At 42.7% G+C, this 25,977-nt stretch overlaps 1 protein-coding gene across 8 annotated transcripts in view; it reads right to left on the reverse strand.

Moving 5' to 3' along the window:
- MATN4 (matrilin 4) overlaps positions 1-25,977 on the reverse strand; it is a 211,210-nt gene that overhangs the window by 19,835 nt on the left and 165,398 nt on the right. For all 8 annotated transcript variants that reach the window (XM_086932307.1, XM_086932305.1, XM_086932304.1 and 5 more), the window contains 4 exons: positions 17,028-17,150; positions 10,939-11,352; positions 4,735-4,887; positions 1,951-2,055 (listed from right to left, as the gene is read on the reverse strand). In XM_086932307.1, coding sequence (XP_086788433.1) covers positions 1,951-2,055; positions 4,735-4,887; positions 10,939-11,352; positions 17,028-17,150 — 795 coding nt within the window. The remainder of the gene's footprint in view (positions 1-1,950; positions 2,056-4,734; positions 4,888-10,938; positions 11,353-17,027; positions 17,151-25,977) is intronic.

Below are 25,977 nucleotides of genomic sequence, written 5' to 3' on the forward strand. Positions count from 1 at the left end.
TTCCCCTATGCTATCTATCTCACATTTGTTATCAGTCTCTCTTCTTTCCTTCCTTTCAAGTTTACACTTGCACCTCCTCCCTGCTTTCTTTTTTCTTTGTGCTTTGTTTTATTCTCTACCTCTTATCTGAGATTTTTTTTGCAATCTATCCGAAAGGTATACAAGAAAAACATTATAATTAATAAGTGCTCCTTGCCATAACGCTTAAAAAACAAATCTGCCAGGTAGCACAGCAGCTGCTGTGCAGCATGGCTGAAAGTTTTAAAAAAATTATGTAGTGCGGAGCACTGCTATAGGACTTTTTTAAAACTAACTTTCAAACATGTTGCACAGCAGCCGTGCTGCTACACAACATACTTTTAAAGAAATTGACAAAGCCAATACCTCTCATAGTGAGACTAATTGGCTTTGCTAATGCTGTTATGGTTGGATTGACAGCACAGCTTTCATCAGACAGGTGAAGGGGCATTGTCTCAGTCGACATGTTGGGAGCCATGAATACAGGACGTGATTCAGTTGACGTTGTGGACTTCCTCTAAAAGAGTGCTTGCGTGCCTTGTATGATACCCACAAACCCAACCAGCGTCCACATCACCAGCCATTCACAGGTATCTATAAGATCTGGCAGCAAATCAATCTGCAGCACTGGAAAGTCTGCATATACCTTTCAAGCTCGGGTATGCAGCACAGAGGTCAGGCTAGCCAATTGCATGCCACACTAAACCAAGACCCGCAACACCAGTCAATCATGAGCATCTGCAAGAACTGGTAGCCAATCAATCCAGAGGGCACATACCTCCTTAATTCACTAACTCACTCACTTGTATCTTCACTGCACACTAGCTGTAAGGCGTGTGTCCAGTGTGTCTGTGCGGGAAGAGTGGCGAATCTCTGTAGAGTCTTGTCTCAAAAAGGTGTAAGAATGGTGTGTGAGAGCAGGATGACTGATGGGTGAATGATCATCGACCATATGCTGGATGAGATATGTATGAATGGTGTGTGAGTGCAGGGTAGGCGGTGTTGTGAGCACAGGGGTTCAGTCTGAGTTTAGCGTGAGTGATGGGTAAGTGTGGATAATGGGGGGTGTTTGAGAGCAAGATGAGAGGTGTCTGAGTGCAGGCTGAAATGTGTGTGAATGTGCAGGGTGAGCAGTATGAGTGTGCAATGTAAGCAGTGTGTGGGAGTAGGATGAGTGGTGCTTAGGATTAGGGTGAATGGTGCATGTGTGTAGAGTGAGCACTGTGTGAGTGCAGGGTGGGAAGTGTTGAAGGTAGATGTGAGCGAGTGAAGACTGGGCGGTCAGTATGAGTGGCATTTTTGTGGTTTCTGAGTGCATAATAAGATGTGTGAGCAGTGTCTGAGTTAAAGATGAGATTGTTTGTGTTCAGTGTCAGAGGTGGGAGAGTTGTGGGTGAGTGCAAAGTGAGCTGTATGTGAGAGCAGAGTGTGAGGTGTAAGAGTGCAAAGGACATCGTGTGTGACCGGTTTGTGAGTGCAGGGTAGGAGGTGGGTGGTGTGTCTTTGTAACTGCAGTGTGAACGGAGTGTTTTTATAAGTGAAGGGTGAGAGCTGAACCCATGTGAATGTCATCTGAGTGGCATGCTTTGGTAAGTTCAGGGTGTTGCACATTAAAGCCAGACCTATTGACATTGCAATACTTTTCTTTTACTAACAATCATGCCCTTTTCATCTCCCCCTTTCGTTCCACCCTCTGTCTTTCACTCACTGTTCACTTTGTGCCTACCATAGATTTCCCACCTCTATGTTTCCTACTCCACCCCCTCTATTCATTCCTTCCTTTCTTCTTTCTTTCTGTCTTACTAGAGTAATAAGTGCATTGGTTACCCCTGGTAGATATCAAAAAGTAACTCATTAATTCCTTATTTTGAAGTAACTCACATTGAGGCATTGGAAAAAAGGCAAAGGTGTATCATTTTCATAAAAGGATATGTTTTGTTGAGAGGTTTTGCAAAAGTGCAAACGTGCTGGTCTGAAATTGGACAATATTTTCACAGTCACATGGATTCTTTACTTCAACTTCCCCTTGCCCTTCCTCTGTAAAACAAACATTGTTGCATTAGTCGAGCATTTGGTTGGTCACTAATTGAGAGATACATACATATCCAGTCAAGAAATAAAATAACTTTGATCCACAGTGCACTTTCTATATGTCCTGTTTCAGAAACCGTGGCAAATTTCTACTGCACTATTCCAGTTTTTCAGTGAAAGGCTCAATGTGGCTAAACGTCTGTCCGAGATCTTTGTGGGACCTGAGTCCCAAACGTCATAAGAAGCACCTGTCTGGTTGTGCAGCCGCATGAGAACCTCATTCAAAAAGAAACAATATCCAAGGAAAATCTGGAAGCAGCCCCAGCATATATCGCCACCTATTGCTGGCCAGTGGTATTTGACACATTGTTTAGGGTTCATAAATAAAAAGCATGGGGCCAGAGGCAAACATCCCAGGATGCCCCCACACGTTTGACTGCCGTGTATGGCATGAAGATCAACCTGCTTCAAGACGTTATACTTGTGTAATGCCAAAGCAAATATAGCACCAAGTCTCTGAACTATATCATTTGTTATATGTAGGTTTCATAGGAAGTCGTAACACAAATATAAGATATTAATAATCCTCATCCGTTCCTATTATGCAAGAGCAATGAAAATGAAAACAATGTTTTCACTTTCCATACATCACTGCCCTGTGCAGCACATGCTTCCACTGCCTCTCACCCTTTCCCCTAGTTCTACAAAGACCCTGCCATATCAGTTTACAATCAGTCCTTTGCACTCCCTGTCATGCCTGCTGAAGACCACACATTTTCATTAGGATTTACAAAGATGACAGAGTCACTCGGAGTGTGAGTCCAAACTGAATAAAGAGAGTGGCCTTTTAAACACAGCTGCAAACAGCTAAGCAGTTCAAGTTTTCATTATGAAATATAATTTCTGTCCAGACCTGAAACTTACAAGATATTGAATACTTCTTATGGCATCTCAATGACTTATGAAAGTTGTTACTGGTTCTTCGAAAAGTAGGACTTTGGACTTTTAGGATTGCTAAAAGATTTGTGGTAGATCCTTTCCTAAAGACCATGCAAGGCCTGCTCAGAAGGTTATTTGAAACTCCAGGAATCTGTAGACTTTTCTTATGATATTAAAGTGGTGACACTAATACCCCCTCTCCCATACTTTTGCTTTTCCTCCTATCCTCCTTCCCTGTCTGGTGCATATTTCAATGGGACATTTGGTATAACAGTGGGATGTTATGGATGTTATGGAAGTTACACTTAACTTGCCTCCACTGCACCCTGCTGGACACCTGCAGAGCATCCAATCCTTATGGGCAGGGTCAGACTGGCCATTATTCTACCCTGGTGTTTTCCTGGCGGCTGCAGGCTAGGCGGCTGCTTTCAGAGTTGGAGGGGCTGCCATGAACCAGTCATGATATATTCCCTATCCCCATCTAATCGTGGCCTCAAGCTCTTTGGGGCCTGCCTGTCCATTTTTGCCTGGTGTATTGTAGTTTCCAGTCAAGCTCTATTTATTGGAAGTACACACTTTGGTAGGATGCCTCAGGGTTTATTGTTCACTGCTTTGTGATAGGCTGGGCCATGTGTGTAAAGCGTGCTAATTCTTTAGTCATTCTAAGATACAGTAAATGTGCACTATTCCATAGAACAATAAAAGCATCTTACTACAGAATTAAAAAATGTGCACCATGCATAAGTAGGAGCTGTGTGTAAACGTCAACGTTGCTATCCTTTCGAGTTGAGTAATTTCTTCTTTAGAGGGCTGCATTGTGGAAGCTGAAATGAATTGGAGAGTGTAATAACATATCTATATATATGCTTCCAGCCACTCCTTTTAATCCAAATGAAAAAAATATTTTTCTTTCTACTACCAGATTTCTGATACTCCTGCCTAATCCAGTGTGAACAAGAGAGGCCCCAACTGCTGATTCTAGGAGCATCCAACTGAGTAGCTCTCGCGAGATCGTGTACTGCATGTAAAAGGGGCGGCCTTAGGCACGCTAATATATATCCTTAATATAATAATCCTCTGAGGATGGATACATATATGCGTGGCGGCCCCTGGCAGGGATTTGATGGCCTCTGGCTCTGTTCCACTTCCAAACACCCTGGCCCCCTGCTTCTCTGGCCTCCGTGCTCCACCGCGCCGGACCCCCTCTTCCGGGGCCCCTTACCTACGCTCCCTGCCCAGGGCCGCCATGAGCCTAGAGCCGCCCCTGCCTGCACCTGCCTCAGGGCCGGCGTGGAGACTAAAATGAACCTGGAAATTTGGTCAACCCAGCCCCACTTTGTCGGTGACCATGGCTAGAACGAGGCGGCCGGGTATGGCTGGGTAATGGCAGCCCAACTTGCTATGGGATCAGCCCCCTAGCCTGTAGCCCACTGAGAAAATACCAGAGTGGCTGAATGGCCAGCCCGGCTCTATCCTATCCTATGATTATCACTTGGTGTGATACACTCAATCCCACTTCTGCGGACACCTGAGGAAGGCACTGACCCCACCAAAGTAGCTGACATATTTGTCGCAACTAAAAAGTGATCTGACAGTTTTGAATAGAGTATAAAACCCTGTGCCGGACAGCTTTTTTGTCCATGAGTATTGTTTGCGTACCCACTTCCTTCACTTAAGGTATTGTGCTTGTCGCGTTTGGGTTTGTCTTTGTGGCATGAAGGTATATATACTTCAATGGGTACAAACCTGGACAGACATTCAATTTCAAGTCTTCAGCAATGTGATTGATCGCAGTGAAGTCAGATGTGTAGTAGAAGTGTTTATGGACAGGCTCCGATGCAATTTCCTTCAGCTCATCTTCTACTGCCTTTCCTACCCCAACCGCATACATAGTAATACCTAAAGAGCCAAAGAAAGTTCAACGAAAATCGCCTTTAGCGGATGCAACATAGCAGAACAAAACACAACATAACATGGTACAACATAACGAAACATAAAATAACCTACTTTAACAGTAAGGGTCCTTTCTCACAAACACTTTAGTATCATGAACCTGGCAGCACTGGAAACCCAACAGTAAAGGGGCTTGAATAATAATGGAGTGAGAGGTGAAACTGTGATTTTTGTGCCAGGATGATGGTATGTCCTATTGTGTTTTAGTGATGAAACTAATTACTTGGATTAGTTATAGCTAATCGTCTATGCATTGCACCTACACTTCTTCGTCAAAGTTCCTATCTTCAGGACGTTAAATTTAGCAGCTCCTTTGCCTCCTATAACTAATTTAATTATAATGATCTGGGATTATAGCTGTCTGTCTGAAAATTTAGAATGTATTAAACTCAGTGAACCAGGCGGTTCACCAAATTTAACACAGCAAAGGACCAAGTCCCCTCTGCCCACCTCGGAGGCTGGCATAATTCTTTGCAACCAGGCGGTCCTCGTGTGTTGATACCAGCTACCCTCTCATAAATGATGCTGATAACTCAGTGGCATTTAATATTTCTGAAAGTTCCCTCCAGCACAATGACCCGATGATCTTTAATGTGAACCAGCTCTATAGCAGCCTTCACTGCTTGGGCTGCAACTCAGTGATCTCTGCTAGCCTTTGTGGTGAACACCAGTGGCTGAAAAGGATTTTGCTTCGAGAATCACACAATAGGTTACAGGGGTCACCACTGAAGTCCATGTTGACCATTCAGTGACGCTCCTAGCATCAGTTATTGTGTTGTGGAATACCTGGTCATGGGTCTGTGGGAGAATGCTGCTGGAAGAAGGCGATATACAAGGTAGATAAGTCTGTATACACTAAGGGGCAGATTTATGAGGCCGTTGCGCCTCTTTGCGCCGCAATTGCGTCACTTTATTTGATGCAACTGCGGCGCAAACAATGCGCCCTATTTACAACGTGACGCATCTAGGAGATGCGTCACGTTGTAAAGCACTGCGCCATAAGGAGGCATTCCTGCGCAGGGGGGGCGTTCCTGCGCAGGAACGCCTCCTGAAAGTGGCTGAGTGAAATCTATGAGATTTCACTCAGTCACTTTCAGGGCAATGCTGCGTCAAAACCCTGCGCCTGCTTGAAGCAGGCGTAGGTCTTTACGCAGCATTGTGCAGATTGTGCACCCCCGAGCCTTGCTGGAGCTGCGTCGCGCTTGCTACGCAACTCCAGCAATGCGCCACATTTCCGGCACAGATGCGTCACGCATCTGTGCCATTTTTGCACCATGGTGCGCGGCATTATAAATGCGGCGCACCATGGGTGGCGGAGCTGTGGCGCACTGTGCCGCACGTTAACTGGCGCATCCCTGGGGATGCGCCAGTTAACATAAATCGGCCCCCTAATACTTTAGATACGCAAGAAGACTCAGAGAATATGGATTTTAAAGAAATTCTAATGAAAACAAGCGTAACCACCGCAGCCGAACAATTATGCCATTTTGTGATTGGTGCACATTATCTATATTGTACCATTAAATATGTGTCCTCCGCCATAGGAACAAAAAGGCACATTTACAGAAATAAAATTTACAATTAAATGATGACGTAGAAATTAATATTAGACATGACTGTTCTTTTTTATAATGCTGGATGCAATAGGAGGCTCCAGCCACTTAACTGCAACCCGGGTGGAGCTCCAGCACAACTTAGCGTGTGAGATACTGCTCCAATCATTTGTAAGGCATTTTGTGATAATCTGGCGCCATCATGTGGTCATTTATAAAGTTGCAGAAAACAGGTATTGGAGCAGCGATCAAAACAAAAGATGGATTGGAATGCGACCGACAATAATTACACGGGGCCCTCTACCCATCACTTTTTGTTATAAAGACGTTTCTTACACAGGCCATAATGGAGTAATTTTGACTCTCTCTACATGTCTAGGTGGATACTGACTTGTGAAATCATCATTATCGCAACCAACTCCTTTCGGCCAGGCTATGCCATCAGTAACCCTTCTCTCTCGCTCTCCATCAGTACATCAAAGAGAGACTAAGAGACCCTTTCATTTTCGGAGCCAGCTCACAGGTATCATGCCTTCCCTTTTAATCTGCATGAGTGAAAGGTATCTGTTATCCTTTTTGTGAATAAATTCATGAATAACCAACAGATGTGGAATTAATGGTTGACTGAATTTCGATGTAAGAATATGACAGCAGTAAGTCATAGATGCTCTAACTGCTGGTTCATACTCATTTGTATCTCTTGGAATCGATTTTTCTATAGGTCTATAAACCAACATAAGCAGGCATTGGACCCTAATTCTTGTGCATCTGGAACAAAGGGAGAGCAGCAGTTAGTGTATGAAAAGGTACATACAAAGCTGACAAACTGACAGTGTACATCAGTATACATTCTTTACAACTGCATGCGTGTCCTTTTTGGTCACGTGTCTTGAAGATTAACACTAAATATATTTAGGTGATTCCACCATGAGATCAGAACATCTATATAGGATTCAGGAGATCAGGAATTTGCTAGACATCAAACCAAATTTACAGTAGGTTTTGTGGAAATGTATTGTCCCTGTTAACCAAATTAATCTGCCCATACTTTCTCAATGATCATTAGCAAAATAAACATGCTTCACTAATGCAGGGGTGGATAAATCCTCTGATTAAAAAATAAGCATGCTGGACACCGACAGGACCATCCATTTATGAAACTATAGCATGCGGAAAGTGGACAGTTCACAACTTTCTCTGCATTTGGGACCTACGATCTGTCAATTTATTGGGGGAAAGGCAGCACCATTTTACACAAGGCACAGGCACCAAACAATGCTTCTTGATTTTAGAGAGGACGAATCTGATTTAGAGTTAGGCAGACGGGTAGTCTGAGACAAATGTGATGGATATCTAACCAGTCGCGGCCGGTGCAGCTAAGCGCGGTGGGGTGGTAGATGGGGTGGTGAAGTCGACAGATGACGGACTAGATTTTCAATATTTATTTAATTTTGCCTATACTGTCGTCTGTCGACTTCCCCCCTCCCACCCCGCCCGGCCGAGCTCACCTGCGGTGTCCAGGGCTGTATCTAACCCATTTTATTACATGCATTACATCCTGATGCACTGTTATAAAGCCTGTCTTTATAATCTCTTGGTCATGTCTGGATTGGTCTCTGATTGTGAGTGCCAGGCTAGCTTCCTGGGTAACAGTTCGCACCATATAAGTTTTATAATAATAATCATAATAAAAATAATAATAATACCTGTCTCATTTTTGATGGACTACCAGTCCGCCAAAGTCTATATCAGCCCCTAAATGTTCTGAACAGAGAATCAGGTGCCATCGGCTGGATTTTCTACGGTTGTGCATAAGATTCTTGTGGAAAGGCTATTATCAGCTGATGCCTCATCTAATAGTTCTTTTGCCTTAAAAGCACCTCAACAGAGAGCTGTTTCTGGTGTTTTGCAGAGGTCCAGAGCATCCTCAATACACTCTAATAAATGCATGAAACTCCCCATGAAATACTGCAAGGTCAGGCCGATGAATTTCATGCTCATGTGGATAAAACGCTTCTGTTTTTCAATTCTCTTGTAGTGTTGACAGTGATGCAATTGTCAGTTTTAGGTAATCAAAAAGTGACTGGATTTTAGTTGACTCACTCTAAAGCAAAACAAGTTGGATGGCTAAATAGAGTTTAAAATCATCCAGAAAGACTCACAAAAGGGACAGCCAGAAACGATCACATTTCACCTACCTTAAAAAGACTGCAAAGGCTTCCTGTTGAAGCGAGAACCTTGACTCTTAGATACATTAGAAAGAAATATTTAAATAGTATACAGCTAATATGGATTTGAGGTCTGCCTCACTGGGATTGTTAGTGGTCACCAGATACCAGAGGTACACACTGGCTGGGTGGCATGACAAGAGATGAGGACACAGAAGTGGAATACCTTGTTTTTCCTAGACAAACAATCGAAAGACGCAATGTGCTTCAAAAAGAGGTTGAAGGCTTACGAACAAATTCAGAAAACAGGCGTAATGTACGATTCTCTTAAATTATTAACTGTCTAATTTGAAGTTATGCTTGTCTGGAGAATTCGCTAACCAAAAAGACACAACTTCTGACTGTATTAACCCCTCCCATGCTTGTGACGGAACCACTCCGTCACGAGCCACGGGTGGGCTGTGCTCATGACGAAGTGGTTCCGTCATGCCGCAGCAGCTCCACCCACGCGGCACTGATTCCCCACCTGTGCGGGCAAATTAGTGAGTGGGCGGAGCCGTGACAGAACCACTCCGTCATAAGCACAGCACGCCCGTGGCTCGTGAAGGAGAGGTTCCATCACAAGCATGGCGGCGCTGCGTGACCCCTCCCTCCCCCCCAGTGCCACGGCGGAATTATCGCCGCGGCAAAGGGGTTAAGTAACAGTTTTACGTGTACAGATTTCAGTAAAAAAAATACATTATTATTTTCATAGCAGACGTTTCCGTATTTTGCGACTACATATAAAGTACATAGTTTGATTAGTAATGTTACACAATTTTAAATTAACTCAAGAGATCCCTCCTTATCTCTGTGTGTGGGAATGAGAGTGGTTGGTGTTTATTCCTATACTTTCTACAGCACTTGCTACAGTTAAGTGTGCATACAAGTGTGACAAAGACACGAATAAGAGTTTATGAATATTGTAAAAGGTCACACCTAAACAAAATTCTTTTACTTTCCTGTATACAGTAAAAATAAATGAATCATGAGATGTTCCTCATTAAAGATGTACATCAGCTGTAATTCAAAACATCTCCTCTTTGAATCAGGCCCTAACATTGTTGGCCATTTGTGCAATTTCCCATCCTGGTGCTGCAGTATGTTTGGATTCTGGTTGGCATAGACAATTTACAAATGTATCCAATTGATTTGGATTTAAGGTAATGCCAACGAGTTACCTTTTAAAAAGGATAATTACCTATTAGTTTCTTTGTAATTGTAACTGATATGTTTATAATGAGGTTCTGCAATCCATGTATAGCAATCTGTGTCTAATATCCTAATAAACAGCGACTTGTGATGCACCCAGCTTCCAATTTTAAAGATATGACATCAGAATTAAACTGTAATAACATATTACAGTGGAGTTCTAACATCACAGACCTGCTGCGAGAGCCGGCATCCAAGGGGGAAGGCAGGTCAGGCAACGTTTGTTCTCTTTTTTCTGCTCAATTGTTCTAGCTGTACAGTGGCAAGCAGAAAGAAGATATTTCTGGCAATATGCTTATTCTTTGTGCTCCTTGCATAATAATTGAAAAGTTAGAATCTTTCTCTATGTTTGTACTGTGCTTTATATTAAAAAGAACTAATTAGTATTACAATACTTCTGATATCTTTTTGGAGCAAATGTCTAGCAGCTTTCTTGATGTGTTTAATTTTGCACTAGAGATTTTATTTGTAGTCTTCATGTTAGGAAACATACTCTCTCTTTCATATGAAACAGCTATGCACCAAGGATTTAAGTGTTTTGTTGGAAAGGTGACTGTGTGACCATGTATTATAAGGAATAAAGTACCCACTGCTGTACAAGATAAGAATATTGCAAGTCACCTTAACCTCATAAAGGAATTCATCCTTCAGCCTTCTTCCTCTATATGGTCATGGAACTCCTTGGTGTTGCAATATCCTTATACTGTATGGCAGGGGGCACTTTATCCCATACACAATTACAAATGTGGTTGACTTCAATTAATAAGGATTGTAAATTAGAAAATGGAAAACATATTTTAGAGTTATTAAGTATGTCTATTTCATTTGAATGCATTTTTAAAGTTTGTATAATGTGCTTAATGTCACTTTTTGAAATTATGACAGTCAATGTTTTGTTATTTATGATTCAGCATTCTAAATGAATTAACACAACAATGTTATATTTTACACATTCTTTATGTTATTACATTTTTGGCGGGTTTCAAAAAGTAGTAGTAAAAATGTTGCATTTTTTGTCTACATACCTGCTTCTTTAGCTTTTTTGGCCCATTCTGAGATGCTGTCTTGAGATCGGCCATCTGTGAAGACCAGCCCGATTCTGGGTACGTTTTTGGAAAGTGGCCTGGCTCCTGCTGCCTCAGAGAAGCTCTGCTCCACCATATGTTCAAGGGCTAGACCTGTCATAGTACCCTTTTCCATATACTCAATGTTCAGCACAGCATCCTTGACATCCTTAGCAGTTTTAAATTGATTCAGATCAAACTCTGTGCGCACTCGGCTTGAATACTGGACCAGCCCAACTCGTGTGCCCTGAGGAGATATGGCCAGAGAATCTACGATCTTGGTCACAAACTGCTTTACGAGTTCAAAATTTTGAGGTCGAACACTTTTGGAGCCGTCAATCACAAACACTAAATCCACATGAGATGTTGTGCATCCTGAAAAGCAAGCAAAATGACAAACAAGGATTTAACAGCTGGAACCTGTTTTAATTAATCTATAACTAATTTAACTGAGAACTGTGTCTACCATGCACCACTGTTTAAAGCTAGTGACTTTTCAACCTTCTTTTTTTCATTGGCTAACATTATTCGGCAAGTTATTTTTAGGCATCATTTTAATCAAAGTTATAGGAAAACATAAGGCGCATTGGCCTTAGGGCAAACAATTAAGTGTTTAATGGTTTGTATGTAAAACTGGAAAATGCAGGTAAAGAATGCCAGTTGTGGTGATTTCTCCCCATATACCTATTATCTCTTTTTTCCAAATGAGTCAAATCCCAGAATAATGGATTTATCTTGGTGAATTTCCTTCGGGATGAGAAAACTCCCTGCAATCTATTTTGTATCTAAAAACACCTAGATCCTTTGTTGATCTTCTACAGGGAGAAGTCCTTTTTACCACTAGTCCCCGTTTTCACCTGCCCTCTACTTCTTCCTCATGTAACCGAGAACATAAACTCCTTCCTGTTATACCTGGCAGGCCTTTGGCTAGTCTTCCCCCAAACATTTTGCCTTCTCTTCTCCTGTTTGCTGAAATTTGTTTTTGTTGGATTTAGGACTCTGTGCACTTTATCACTGCTTATCTGTGCTAAAGTGCTTGTGCTCTCTCCTTACTACATGGTACAATTGTCCTACATCAGATTGGGACATTACATTTACTTATAATTCCCTAGTGAAATGATGCGACATACCCAGGGCCTGTAAATTAAATGTTGTTAGTGGTCCTGCAGCACTCATTGTGCTACCCACTTAAGTAGCCTTTTAAAACATGTCTCAGGCCTGCTATTGTAGCCTGTGTGCAGTTTTAAACTGCCAATTTGATGGCAAAATAAACCTTTTGTCAGGTCTAAAGCCTACTGTTTAAATACATATGTCACCCCTAAGGTAGACCCTAAATAACCCAAGGGCATGGTGCAATGTATCTAAAAAGTTGGATATGTACTTTAGAGTTTTACTTGTGCGGGTAGTGAAAAAATCTTAAATGTGTTTTTCTCTACTGTGAGGCCTACCTCTCCCATAGGATAAGATTGGATTACCTCATTACGTTTAATAAGTGATAACTTTTGAGTGGAAGCAGGTAGGTATGCCATGTTTACACTCAAAAAGAATTGCAGTTTAAAACCCTCTTTAATGGTGAGGTCAAATGTTAAGTCACAATTCTAACAATGCCACTTTTTGAAAGTAGACACTTTCTTGTCCTATCCATTTGGTGCCTGTAGCCTGGGTCACAGGAATAAGTGCAGTTGGCAGTTAGTCTGTGTGTAATCCTCACAGACAATGTTTCAAAAAGGGACTAAGTGTTGGCATGCTGGGTCATCCTGCCAGCAGGGGTAGGGCAGAGCGGTTCCCTGTCCCACTTACATTTTAAAGGGGCTGCCTCTTGCACACTCACAAATAACTTGACATCCATCTAATGCCACCCCAGACATCTTGGGACCTGAGCAGCAGAAGGCAGATGCATGAAGAAGTCTAGAGCTTTCTCCTACTTCAGAGCTAGCACCAGGTATAAATAGTGGCCCCTCAGACCAGCTCTTTAGTCCACTCCTGGTCCTGTTGTCACTACAGAAGAAGGACTGCCCTGCTGCCAGAGGACTCCTTGCAGTTTAAGTCTTGCACTGCTTTCTGAGGAGGAAGACTAGTCTGCTCCCTTCATACCCGGCAGAGTGAATCCAAGGGGCAGTTGGCTGACCTGTTATTTGAAGCAACAGGGACATAACAAGCCACAGAGACCTCCCTGCAACTGTCTAGCTGACCTGCTGCACTAGACCTGCCAAGATCTGCAACTAGAACTGTCTATGTCCTGCTGGCCACTGCAGAGTAAGTTCATGATTTCCAAGAAGTGCTTCCTCAGGTCCTGGACCCTAGGCTGGCAACATTGGAAAAAGAAAAGAAGATTTTGGCTCTTCGTGATCACAAACAAGCCAGTTCCCGCTGAGATCTTTCCACCCGCAATGATCTTCTATGTCAAGCTCACGGTGGACCTGAGTCTTTGCGCTACTATGACTGCCTGTACGACTGGCGATGCGAGATCTGCACTTCACGCCACAGCATCGACAGCCTGCTGTGACTGCCAATGCAAAGCTCCAGCGAAGACCTCCTTAACACCTGATAGGATCTTCGTGCTACAGCGATGACCATTTGCAATGCCCAGCCTGCTCTTTATGCTACAGTTACAACCATCAGTAATGCTCTCCCTGGTCCTTGTGGCCTCCTTCAACGCAAATTAGAAACTTTGCACCAGACTATGAAAATGTACGTTTTTCAGCAGGATTAACCTGATCCTGCGCTCCAGCGTGGTCAGACTGAACTTGTGACTTTACCCGAGGCAAGCATGACCAGATAGCCATGAGTGGAGCTTTGTAATTTTAGGTCCTATACCTACCTACAACTATGAAATTGAATATCTACGGTTCTAATGATTGGATGTTTGTTGTTTTGGACTCATCTTATTTATTAAAATGTACTCTATTTTTCAAAATTGGTGTGAGATTTCTTTAGTGTAGTGTTTTCACTTTATTACTGTTTGTGTGCTGCATAAATACTTTACATGTTGCCCCTAAGGGTTTGCCTGACTGCTCCTGTGCCAGGCTACCAGAGGGTTCAACACAGGTTAATTTTTGTAGCTCACCCTAACAGGGATTGTAGTTGTTGCTTGAAAATGGTCTTTTGCCCTCTCCCCAACAAATAAAAAACCCAAATACCTACACTTCCTATAATATAGTACCTCTAACCCTGCGTATTCCCTCAAGCCTCTACTCCTGACAGAACTGCTTTCTCTGTTTACATTCTAATACCTCTATCCCTGCCTATATCCAAGTGCTATCAGCACTCCCTATAGCATAACATATTTACCCATACTTCATATTTAGGAACTCTACCCTTTTTAATATATCTGTCCAATGTTACACTCTAATACATTTACCTATACTGACACCTAGTACTTCTACATGTATCTTAGAATGTGTTCTACAACTGCCTGGACTCTAGTGCCTGTACCCCAATGTATACCCTAACCTATACCCTAGTATATGTTCTGTCCCTACCTCTGCACTGGTACTCCTGCTTTTATCCTAGTACCTCTACTGCTTTCTATCTCCTAGCACCTCAATCCTTTTCTAAAGTCTATGATCTTTACCTATATCCTACTATGTATTTTACTCTTGCCTATTACTTACAATCTCTGTTTCCATATACACCCCAGTACCTCTATCATACTTATATCCTAGTAACCTTGCCCCAAAATATACCCAGTACCGTTGTGCTTACATCCAGATGATTATATAAACTAGTACCTATACTCCTACTAATAGGTTAGAACTACATCTAGTATCTCTACCCATTCATAGTCCCTATGACCTCTACCCCTGACTACAACATAGTACCTCTATCTCTACCTATATTATAGCATCTCTTCGCTTCACCCCTTCTCAATTACCCCTGCCGCCACTTCTTATGTCATTTGATTATTATCCATGTATCCTCTTTCTGTTATGTTTTTATTAAATTCATAAATTTGCTACTAGGAAACGAGGCTTCCCTGTTTTGGATATTTTATGGAGTTTTACCAGCCTGGGGTTGTGAGGCTGGTGCTCTTCATTTCAGATTTACTTTAAGAGACAAATGAATATGTTGTCTGATATTTTCACCCTAACTCGTTGTAGTGGTAATATCAGTGTGATATTTAAGCGTCATGAAAACAAATCATCCTGTGCAAGCAAATAATATGACTTTTAAGAGACGCTATTTTTTTAACTAACATTTAACCTTTGAAAATAATACACTGAAAATAATCCATTAAAACACTGAAAAAGCAAGTCCAATTATTAAAACAAATTCCAGGTGGAAGTTCCTGGAAAAATATAAAACAAACATAAGATGGAGGTGAAACAAGAGAGTGGAAAATGCACCAGAATAGTAGAAACTAGAAAAACATGAGCGATTTGGCAAGAAGTAATTTGTTAGCAGCAGAATAGAAGATAAAATAAGCAGTCCCTCCTTCCTCTTAGTATACCACTGAAAAATCAAAGCAGAAAAATACTAAGGGCCCAATTCACAGAACTAACTTAAGACAAAATCCTAAACTTACTACTTTTGGTATTCACAGAAGTTAGGATTTTGTCTTAAGACAGACTTAAGACAAAATCCTAACTTAAGTCTGTTTTAAGTCTGTCTTAAGACAAGCTTAAGACAAAATCCTAACTTCTGTGAATACCAAAAGTAGTAAGTTTAGTATTTTGTCTTAAGTTAGTTCTGTGAATCGGGCCCTAAGAGTATCCATTGTCCAGAGCGTGGGGGATATACCTTTAAAAAAGGGGACAACAGTAAGAAAGCCATTTGTGATTAGATTTTTGATGCTGAAACAGGAGGGTTTGTATTTCTTCCTAAACGTAAAAGGACAATATGGCCTGACTGAGAGTTGTTAAGGTTGGTTCCCTCTCACAATCGTGAGGGATATTCCATTGGGCTTATTACAATCACCTATGCTCATAATGCACTTGTAACAAGGCAGACTGGATAACTGACATGTTTGTGATGGAGTAACTCATCTGAAAAAACCTTTAATCAGGCCCTATGTCACAATCACTGGCCTTCTCAAGCGAAAGAAACAGATCACTACATTCACACAGAGAGTGTATCATACATCTGAAAGCCATTCCGGTGTATTCCACAGCTGTCAGTATATGTTAAAGGCCTATAGAATCTTCGGTACTTGAACCATCGTTTAAAGTTGTTGCCAAATATTACCAGCCCTGAGGATTTTGTGCTTCCCATGACATGCAAAAAGAGGGAGCGGCAAAGCTGCTGCTCCCTGTTTGATATTTACTGTTGAGCTGCATGCATTATTGATGAAGATGACTTTTTTTTAAATCCAAGTAACATGCAGCTACATGTTTCTTGGTGACAGTGTCATGTTGACACAAAAAGTGAACCGACTACACTTTGGACACAAACACGTTTCACCTATTTTGGAAAAGAGCAAGAGGTTGACTGTCAGATGAAAAAGTGAAGTTTGCTGCTGAGGGAAAGTGAAAAGTAATGCCATATCCTAAGAAAGCAAAGTATCAAAAATTTGCAATGGACAGCAGGTGGTAGGTTGGAAATTAGGGCATTAGCGTATCCCTATAAAGACCAGAAATGTACAACTACGGATGGGACAGGCAATGGATGAGGCACATGCCACCAACCAGTTATTTTTGGTAGTTGATGTTAATGTTTGGTAATCCCTACCAGTGGTTTAAAATATTTGGAACCTATCCAATAGTGGTTTAAACTCTGCGTTGATCGGTTCATAACACAAGAGAAAAGATAAAAAAAACAGGACTTAGACAAGAAGAGAAATTAAAAACACAAGTAAAATAAAGATAACTGTTTTGTACACGTGCAATTAATAAAAAAGCAAGCATGGGAAAACATGGAAAAATTTGATTTGTAGAAAAAATATATTTGAATATAGCTCTGTACATTTGTGGGTAGAGAGTGAGTTTTCACATCGAAGCAGGGCCCAGAAAGGTTAAGGACAAATGTAACCAATTAGCTATGCTGTAAATGTCAAATTGATATACTTATCATGGCTAACTTAAAGATACAACTTGATCCACTTGGCTACTTACCATCACATGTCTTTCCATCATCTTTGAGCTGTCGTCCCTCTGGACAAATGCAGTGGTAGGACCCCGGTGTGCTGACACATTGAAACTCACATCCATGTTCCACAACATTGCACAGATCATTGGCTAGAAATGAAAACATATATACACAATGACTCATTGTTTCTTATTTAATACTATGAGTATTGTTGCTAAACATGTGTATTACATTCTGTACTTGGGTTAGTTGGCTGTATAGTTATTTATTGTGATATTTTGTATGGTGGCAGCTTGTGGTTTTGCTGCCACTTTGCAGCAAAAAGCAAAATATAGATCAAAGGGGAGTTTTAGATTTTTGGACGAAAGAAGCAGGAATTTCCAATACTACAGAGGGGAACTTTCTTTTAAGTGGAGAATTAAAGAATTGGGGAAGGGCGGGCCCTTTGCTTGGCTATGCCATAGAACATGGAAGAGATGAACTAATGCTTACTAACACACGTTTGGCAAGAGGGCATTTTGAAAATATGAGAGAAAAAATGTAAACTGCAAATTTAATTGGAGGAGTGGTGTCTTAAGCATAAATGTATATTTTTTACGACAACAAGGGGACCCAAGTAGAGTCAGCCAAGGACCTCGGGATTCAGTTTTTTTAAACTACAATGGTCCCTAGGAAAATAGGGATGAAGGCATATAAATGAATATAGACCCAATCAGTACTATAATGGTTGAACAAGGGGGCTCAGGCAAAGCTCACGGTTTGTTACAGTTAAAATTCTCGATGTGATATACAAATCACAAGGAACACCTTTACATAGCAAAATGGTAGAATTTCTGTTGTCGGAAACCTTAAAACACCGTATACGACACCAGAAATTCTATCATTTTGCTATGTAAAGGTGTTCCATTGTGATTTGTTTATCACATCGAGAATTTTTTCCGTAACAAACCGTGAGCTTTGCCTGAGCCCCCTTGTGTGTTTCCTAACTATTTGTTCCTGTTTAGGTCTCGCCTAAGCTAGCGCATGCGCTACACTGGTGAGCCTTTTAGTAAGGGCTTCAGAAAATACCACCACTGTGGCCTAGAGCTTGTGGTTAAGCGCGCTGGTGCGTGCTTACGAGCAAAGGTGCCATATGGCTTTCCACTTTTGTTATCAACTTTCAAGATATAAGAGCTTTCTTTCACATTCCTGAAGTCGATAGCTTCCTTGTTACTCTACTCACTAGTACATTTGTGTTTGGAACTGTTACTACATCTGTCCACAAGGTGGTGGTGTTCCCACATTGTATATGGAAGCTACTTAATATAGACAACATAGAAGTAAATACGGCATAGTGTTGCTTCCTGAAGACAGAGGTACAAAAGAGGGTGGTGATGGACGAAGCATCTGAATCAATCAAACACTCACACCCAGTCAAAAGATCTGGGTTTAATCCATCACCATTCTTTAGCCCACTCTGCCACCCCAGTTCAGACAGAGGCAGCTGGTGTTTTGTTCCCAATAACGCAGGTTCGGGTGCATTCTTCCAGCCTGGAGGGGGTAGATGTCACAGAGCGCACTCGCTCCCCTCTTCCCTCACATCATGCTCTGTAACTGTCGGCTTTGGACATCTCTGCTCTTTAGCTTCCTCTGCCTGACACGTGAAACTGACCTGTGAAATTGGAACCTCAGGTCAGCGGTTGCTAACACACCCCAGGCACATTCTCAGCCCAGCCAGAAAAAGTTTTTAAAGCAAACACGCAAAAACAAAGACCCTCAGTGGTGTTCACGCTAGACCGTGGTCTGTCCATTTTCACTGCACTGCATGTGTTACACTTAAGTTGTCAGACTAAAAATATCATTTCAGATATATGTGGTTTTGTCATTAATGCTACTTACACATTTTACCATAGAGTGGGAGCTAATAGAAACTATTGGGATTTTATTTGGGAAGGATGGTTGTTTAAAAAAGAGTGTTTCTAGGTACGAAGAAAAATTAAAACAATATGATCATTGTCCATTAAGCAGGATGCTAACAGTATTGTGCAGAGCGGTGCCAAGTATATTTGTTTCAGCTATGTCTGTGAGGGCCTGGATACTTAATATAGGCAACATAGAAATTAATACGGCATAGTGTTGCTTCCTGAAGACAGAGGCAGCTTGCGTTTTGTTTCTGCTGTGCCCCCTGTCCGGGCTCAATGAGGCCAGCAGTGGATATAGGGGGTTCTCCATTCTCCAATAACGCAGGCTTGGGGTGCATTCTTCCAGCCTGGAGGGGGTAGATGTCACAGAGCGCACTCGCTCCCCCCTTCCCTCACATCACGCTCTGTAACAATGCTGGCTCACGCGACGCTCGCGGAAATGCTGTGGGTTCCTGCATGTCATTTGGCTTGGAGCTTTAAGCGCGTGACCCCTGGCAGTCGTCTGCTTGTGGAAACCGCACGCAGCTTCCTTTTCCATGTTCGCCCGGTTGGTGCCACAACCAACATGGGTTTTACATGCATGCGCAAGTTTTGCAATGCGTTGCATTACGTGGGTAATAGTAGGAGCCAGTTTATGAAAAAATACATATTACATGTTTAGATATTAATCACTTTAATGTGGCCAGGTCTATGTAGCAAAATGTGCAGCTGTGAATGCGAGGGAAAGAGCATAACACTTGAATTGATGGCTCGAGGCTATGTTTTTGGCATTACATGGAAACCAGGTGTGGCATGATCACACCACGTGACCAAATAGCCATGGTTAGGCTCAGAAGTAGGCATGGATGAGTTTGAATGTGGAATGTACTCTTGTTTTCAATTCTCACGTAAGCTTCTGTCAAATGTTTTTCCGGAACTTTTTGCAGCAAAAATGGTTATTTCTTATGCACATACCCTAGGCTACGTTTCGTAAAAATACAGACTGAGGTCTGTAAACGAAACGCTGCAATGGTATTGATTGTGCCCAGTCAGCCGACTACCCCGGTATCCAGACTATGCACTGTATAAAGGAAGCAACTTTTTCAATAAAGTCCAGTTGTTGGATGTATTGTATGTATCAAAGACCTACGGCGAAAATCAGCGCATGCTACTAATATTATTAGTGTTGTAGTAGTGACCACACCAGACTAGATTAAATTAGTGGCCACTGTATGTGAGGTTACTATCTATGGTCACCTCAGTACATTAGACAGGGTTACCAATAGTAATCTAAACAAGCATTGGCATAGCCAATAGGTCTCGCTTTTGGGACCTTATAAGTATTTAGTTACACAGCACAATAGCCTTGGTGCAACAACATCAATTGCTCCATGGCTAAACACTTATAAGGTCCCAAAGGCGAGACCTATTGGCTAAGCCAATGCTTGTTTCGTAGTAGGATGCAGGCTTGGGTCACACTTTCTGTATTTTATTTTCGCTTGTACACATTTCAAAGAATTGTTAAATATTAAATATTAGGCCTCTGGTCAGCTGGACAAGTTCAACCAATATAGTACTGATTGGTTCTATATTCATTTATTGACTTTATCCCAATTTTCCTAGGGACCATTGTAGTTTTAAATTAAGCATAAATGGATGCATAAATGTGTGATCATTGCCAATGTGCCGAACAGTGGTGGTCTATGTGCAAAATAACGATGGATTGGGATGCGGCCCCAGTGATTACCAGTGGCTGAAATTAAATAAATCATTCCATCCATCATTGTGTCACCGTAAGAGGAACAGGTATGCCCAGACGTGGATCCCGTGCACTGTGTCACTGGAGCCAAGCTTTACTTGGCTTATGAGCCCATAACTAAGGTGAAACCGGTTCTGGAGTCCTTGTGTTCCGGTTCAGGGAGGACCTAGCTTGGCAGTTCAGGCTGGACTGTTTCTATTGGAGCAGAGTTGAGACTGATTTGCATATAGCTTTGTTCAAACTAAGGTGGCATGGTGCGCAAAATATTGATGGATTGAGATGCAGCCAGAGTGATTAATGATGGCTGAGTTTAATTCAAGGATTCCATACAACACTGTTTTGTAGTTTTGTATGCTTATTTTGTTGCCCTAAGTAGGATGGGGGCCCTGTGCACACTGTGTCACTGGAACCAAGCTGTACCTGGCTGATGAGCCCATAACTAGGGTGGAACCAGTTCTGGGTTGCTTGTGTTCCAGTTCAGAGAGGACCTGCATGACAGCTCGGGCTGGACTGTTCCTATTGGAGCAGTGTTGAGACTGACTTGCATATAGCTGGGTCCAAACTGAGGTGGCATGGAGTGCAAAATGATGATGGATTGGGATAAGGCCCGATTGATTACCATTGGCAGAGATTAATGTTTGCATTCTATCCATCACTGTTTTGGATACTTATAATGCAAATGTGCAGCACATTTAGAACTACTGCAGTAACCTTGCTTGCATGGCCCCCAGTCAAGAGTGCACAAGCATGGGCTGATATTACTCCCAGCACTCTATGACAGGTCTGAAACATTCAAAGGACTTTGCCTTGATTTTGTCCTTACCGGACTTAATATGTGGATGCAGTGAGAATCAATTGGTAAACAAATATAAAGTGAATTGATTACTACTATAAGTGTGGGTTATACTGGACCCACCAGAATAGGGCCAGCCTTTTATCAAGCAAATAGATTTGGAGACTTGTTCTATTTTTGCCCTTCTGTACAGTAGTTTTGGGTAGGGTTTTTTTAAGAACATAAGCTCGACCTTAAGTATGGAAGATCCTATTTTACGCGAAACTGAGGATATCTTCCTAGGTCTGTGCTGGAGTGTGGATCTGTGACCTGTGGATTAGTTCCATTTTTGGGGGATTCTTGGTGACAAGATTGCTGATAACACGGTAGTGGAAAAAGCCTGAACCTATTGCAATTCTTGAGTGGGCGCTACAATTTAGATATATTAGGACAAATATAGGGGGGCATTAACATTACATGTAGGGGACAGGTTGTGGAGATACAGCCAGGTACCAGCCACAAAAAAGTTAAACAGTATTTGTCAAGGCACCATGAGTTATTCACTCAAGACATAACACAATGCAACAAGAATACATTCAGTTCTTATAAAGTTACAAGTAATGGTGGGGGGCCTCAGAGCCAGCAGTTGCCACCACTGAGGCTTGGCAGAGTTACAGGGGAAACCAAAGGAATTTGGTTTGAAAATCAAAGACAAAAATAACCCATAGGGGCTTAATGCCTATACCCAGGATGTCCTTATGGCAGTGCCCCGCGATGAAAGTGACAGTGCCCAGTTATTCCCAAGAGCAGTTGTCAACCAGAGTAACTGAGGGCTTGCCTGATTACGTTTCGCCTCTGCACGTGAGTTCTTTTCTTGGACTATGGGGTCCAGATGTGGTGTGAACACCCAAAGGTTCAGCACCAGATGTCATGCCTTCCTGGTCCTCATTGACTAACCAGGTAAGCAGACAGCTTAGGTCAAATCATGAATGGCTGCCCTTTGATTGCCCGTAAGTTAACTCATTAACGTAACAAATAAACCTGCAACATAACTTTCTCCAAACAAGCTGGTGTGGTATCAGTCATTGTGGACTTTTCCTTTGCATGCATTTGTTTGGCGTAATTAGGTATATGTGCCTGGCTATGGGATATCTTTGTTATAACGCTGGCTATGCCATAGGTATGTCAACAATTTGCCAAGCATCAGCTTAGCACAGCAGTGCCCTGCCAAGCTGTACACCCCTCTTATCTATTTTATCCCCCTCAGAGCAGGTTGGGGATTTGTAGGGCTAGGGTTGGAGTGCTTGCACCTTGGAGGAAGTCCTAACCCCTTCAGGGAAGTCTCTTCTGGGTCAGGATCCTCCTTTTATAAACAATAGCTCCAGGGGTTGCCCTTTTTGGGCAGGCCTGCACAACAAAACTCACCCTACTACTCGCCCTTAATGACTTGTTTTTGATCAATGATGTAAATTAAGTGTTGTGATGCTTTATTTTCTCTTATCCTGCAATGCAGGTAGTTACAGGGTAATCCAAAGAACCTTGGTGAGTAAAGCATCTACAAGAAAGAGCTCATAGGGGCTTCATGCGACATACCCCAAGAGGACTTACAGCAAGGCCCCGGGGTGAAAGCAAAGTGGCTCCAGTATTCCAAGGGCAGTTGTAAGCCTGCGCAAATGGAGACTTGCCTGATAACAATCCGCCTCTGCGCCCAAGTTCTTTTCCTGGACTATGCGGTCCAGATGTGAGGAGAACCCCCAAAAGTTCAGCCCAGATGTGTATTCCTGGCCCTCATTGGCTAATCAGACAGGCAGCCAACATAGGTCATATCACTGGCTGCCCTGTGATCGTCCTTAAGTCAACATACTACCGTACCAAAAAAACCTTCAAAATAACTTTCTCCGAACAAACTGGTGTGGTCTATGTCATTCCCTTGTGGACTTTTCCCTTGCATGCATATGTTTGGTGTAATTGAGATGGTATGCCTGCCTATGGGATATCTGTGCTGTGCAGTGTAGCAAGGTAAATAGAGGCTGTTCTTCTGAAAATTGAATTTTATAAACATCTGGGAAATGACCAAGAGATCTTATCACCCTGGAGTGTGGTTTACACACAAGGCAATGCATATGCATCACGGTATAATGTGCAGGAACACACGTTGTTCTCAACGTACCACAAAAGGTCTGCGAGTAACCCTTCTCTTCAGGCTTCTTACAATTATCAATTTAGTCCTCATAAAGAGCTGTTCGCATGTTAGAGCTCCATATATAATGGTGGGCATTCAGTACAAAAAAGACTTACTCTGTTAGAAAACACTTCCAGCTTTATTTAATCAGGTGAGTAAAAGGTGTGTGCAGATCTGCAATGACTTGTCTAATAATGGATTTGAGAATTTAACAGAGGTGAAGAGAGTTACAGTAAGGACTAAAGTAAGTCACTGCGACGAGGTTCTCGCATCAGTACCTCCCAGGCTTTAATCACTATAACCCACACGAAATAATCCTAAAAGCTTACGGTTCCTCTGAGAAGCTGACTCTGGAATGTGGTGTTATGCTCCTTAATGTGCCTGTGGAATGCAAACTGCAGATGGTATTTAAGTGGTCTTTGGGATCATGTACTTATCCTGCATGCCAGGCCCGGTGAGGCATTTTTCAGAAAGCCACGTGTTCTGCAATTTGACCCCAAAAATACTACATGACGGGATGAGCGCTGTATAGTTTTCGTGGTCACCTGGGGCAGATTTACAAGCCCCGTACGCCACATTTGCACTGCCCTTGTGTCACTTTTGTGACGCAGCGGTGGCGCAAAGCCAGCGCCATGCTGCGGGGTATTTACAAGGTGATGCACCTGGGAGATGCGTCACGTTGTAGAGCCCTGCGCCACATTTGGGCGTTCCGGTGCAGGAACGCCTCCTAAAAGTGGCTGTGAAATCTACAAGATTTCACTAAGGCACTTTTAAGGCCACGCTGCTTCAAAACCCTGCGCCTGCTTGAAGCAGGTGTAAGGATTGATGCAGCATGTTAGGCATAGGGGCACCCCGAGCCTTGCTGGAGCTGCGTCGCGCTTGCAACGCGACTCCAGCAATGCATCACCTTTACGGCAGCAGATGCGTCACGCATCTGTGTACTCTTGCCCCATGGTGCGCCGCATTGTAAATGCGGCGCATCCATGGTGGCGCAAGAGGTGTCTGCCGTGACGCACAATAACTGGCGCATCCCTGCTGATATGCAGGGATGCACCAGTTATTGTAAATCTGCCCCCTGGTGTCCTGAAGTTCACACATGCCTTTTACTGTTGTCTCAACACCTCAGTCAGACACACGGACACACTGCACTTACGTAAAGAGGTGCAGCCAAGCATTTCAGGTAATATCCTGGTGACAAAAGCAACAAGTTGAGCCACAGGTGCGTGTTAATATCAAAAGCGTCCGTCTTCGAGCTGAACCCGTCGCTTGACCCTTGGATTTTGACACTTCTATATCACCAAATCACTCGTTATCTTTACACACAAGTGGACCTGTTTGGCATTGCCAATGCTTCTTTCAGTAAATGTCCTGTATTTTCTTTTCCCCGCCTGTCCACTACAGACAAGGGGCCTCATTTATGAAGGTCTTGTGTCAGTTTTGCGCCGCCGGTGCGTCACTTTTTGTGACGCACCAGCGGTGTAAAAAATGCGCCTCGTTGCGCCATATTTAAAAAGTGACGCATCTAGGTAGATGTGTCACTTTTTAAACCCCTGCGCCACATTATACCTGCGTCAGGTATAATGTATGCAGAGGGGGCGTTCCACCGCAAAAAGCCTCGTAATAGTGACGCAGTGAAATCTATGAGATTTCACTGCGTCACTTTTAGGATGCTGTTGCGTCAAAATCTTGCGCCTGCCTCACAGCAGGCGTAAGACTGACGCAAGCCCTTTCACATGGGGCTTTTCCCATGTGAAAGGACGCATTGCTGGAGTTGCGTCACTTTTGTGACACACTCCAGCAATGCGTCACTTTTGTGCTTACAGATCCGTCAGACATACTGACGTATCTGTAACTCCTTGCGACATGATGCGTCATACATTAAATATGACGCATCAGGAATGTCGTAAGGAGTGCGCAGTGAAAAGTGACGCATCGCTGTTTTCACACAGCGATGCGTCACTTTTCATAAATGAGGCCCATGGAATTCTCCTTTCCTCAGAGCTCTGATGAGATACGACGCAGGAAGCAGGCATGAGGGCAACTGCGCCAATCCGTTCAAGCCACTGCACTGGCTGTACAGAAAACACCCGTGTATTTCTTAATGTTTATATTTATTTATGAATTAAGTGGGCGGCAGCTGATTTTGAAACTATTGTCAATATTTGAGAAGAATCGTCTTGTAAAAACACTTTAGGTATTTGTGACATTATGGTAAGCACCAGAAAATAATTATGAATTAATATAAAGCAGTGCTAATGACGCAGCGCCGGACTGGGGAACCAAAAGCAGCCCTCGCACAAATGCTCAAACCTGGCCCACGCTCTTCATGGCCTCGTGCTATTCCTCCCTCCGTCCTTTCTCTATCTCTCCCTTCTCCCTCTTT

The sequence above is a fragment of the Lissotriton vulgaris genome, chromosome 7 (genome assembly GCF_964263255.1).
Source record: "Lissotriton vulgaris chromosome 7, aLisVul1.2, whole genome shotgun sequence".
Lineage (NCBI taxonomy): Eukaryota > Metazoa > Chordata > Amphibia > Caudata > Salamandridae > Lissotriton > Lissotriton vulgaris.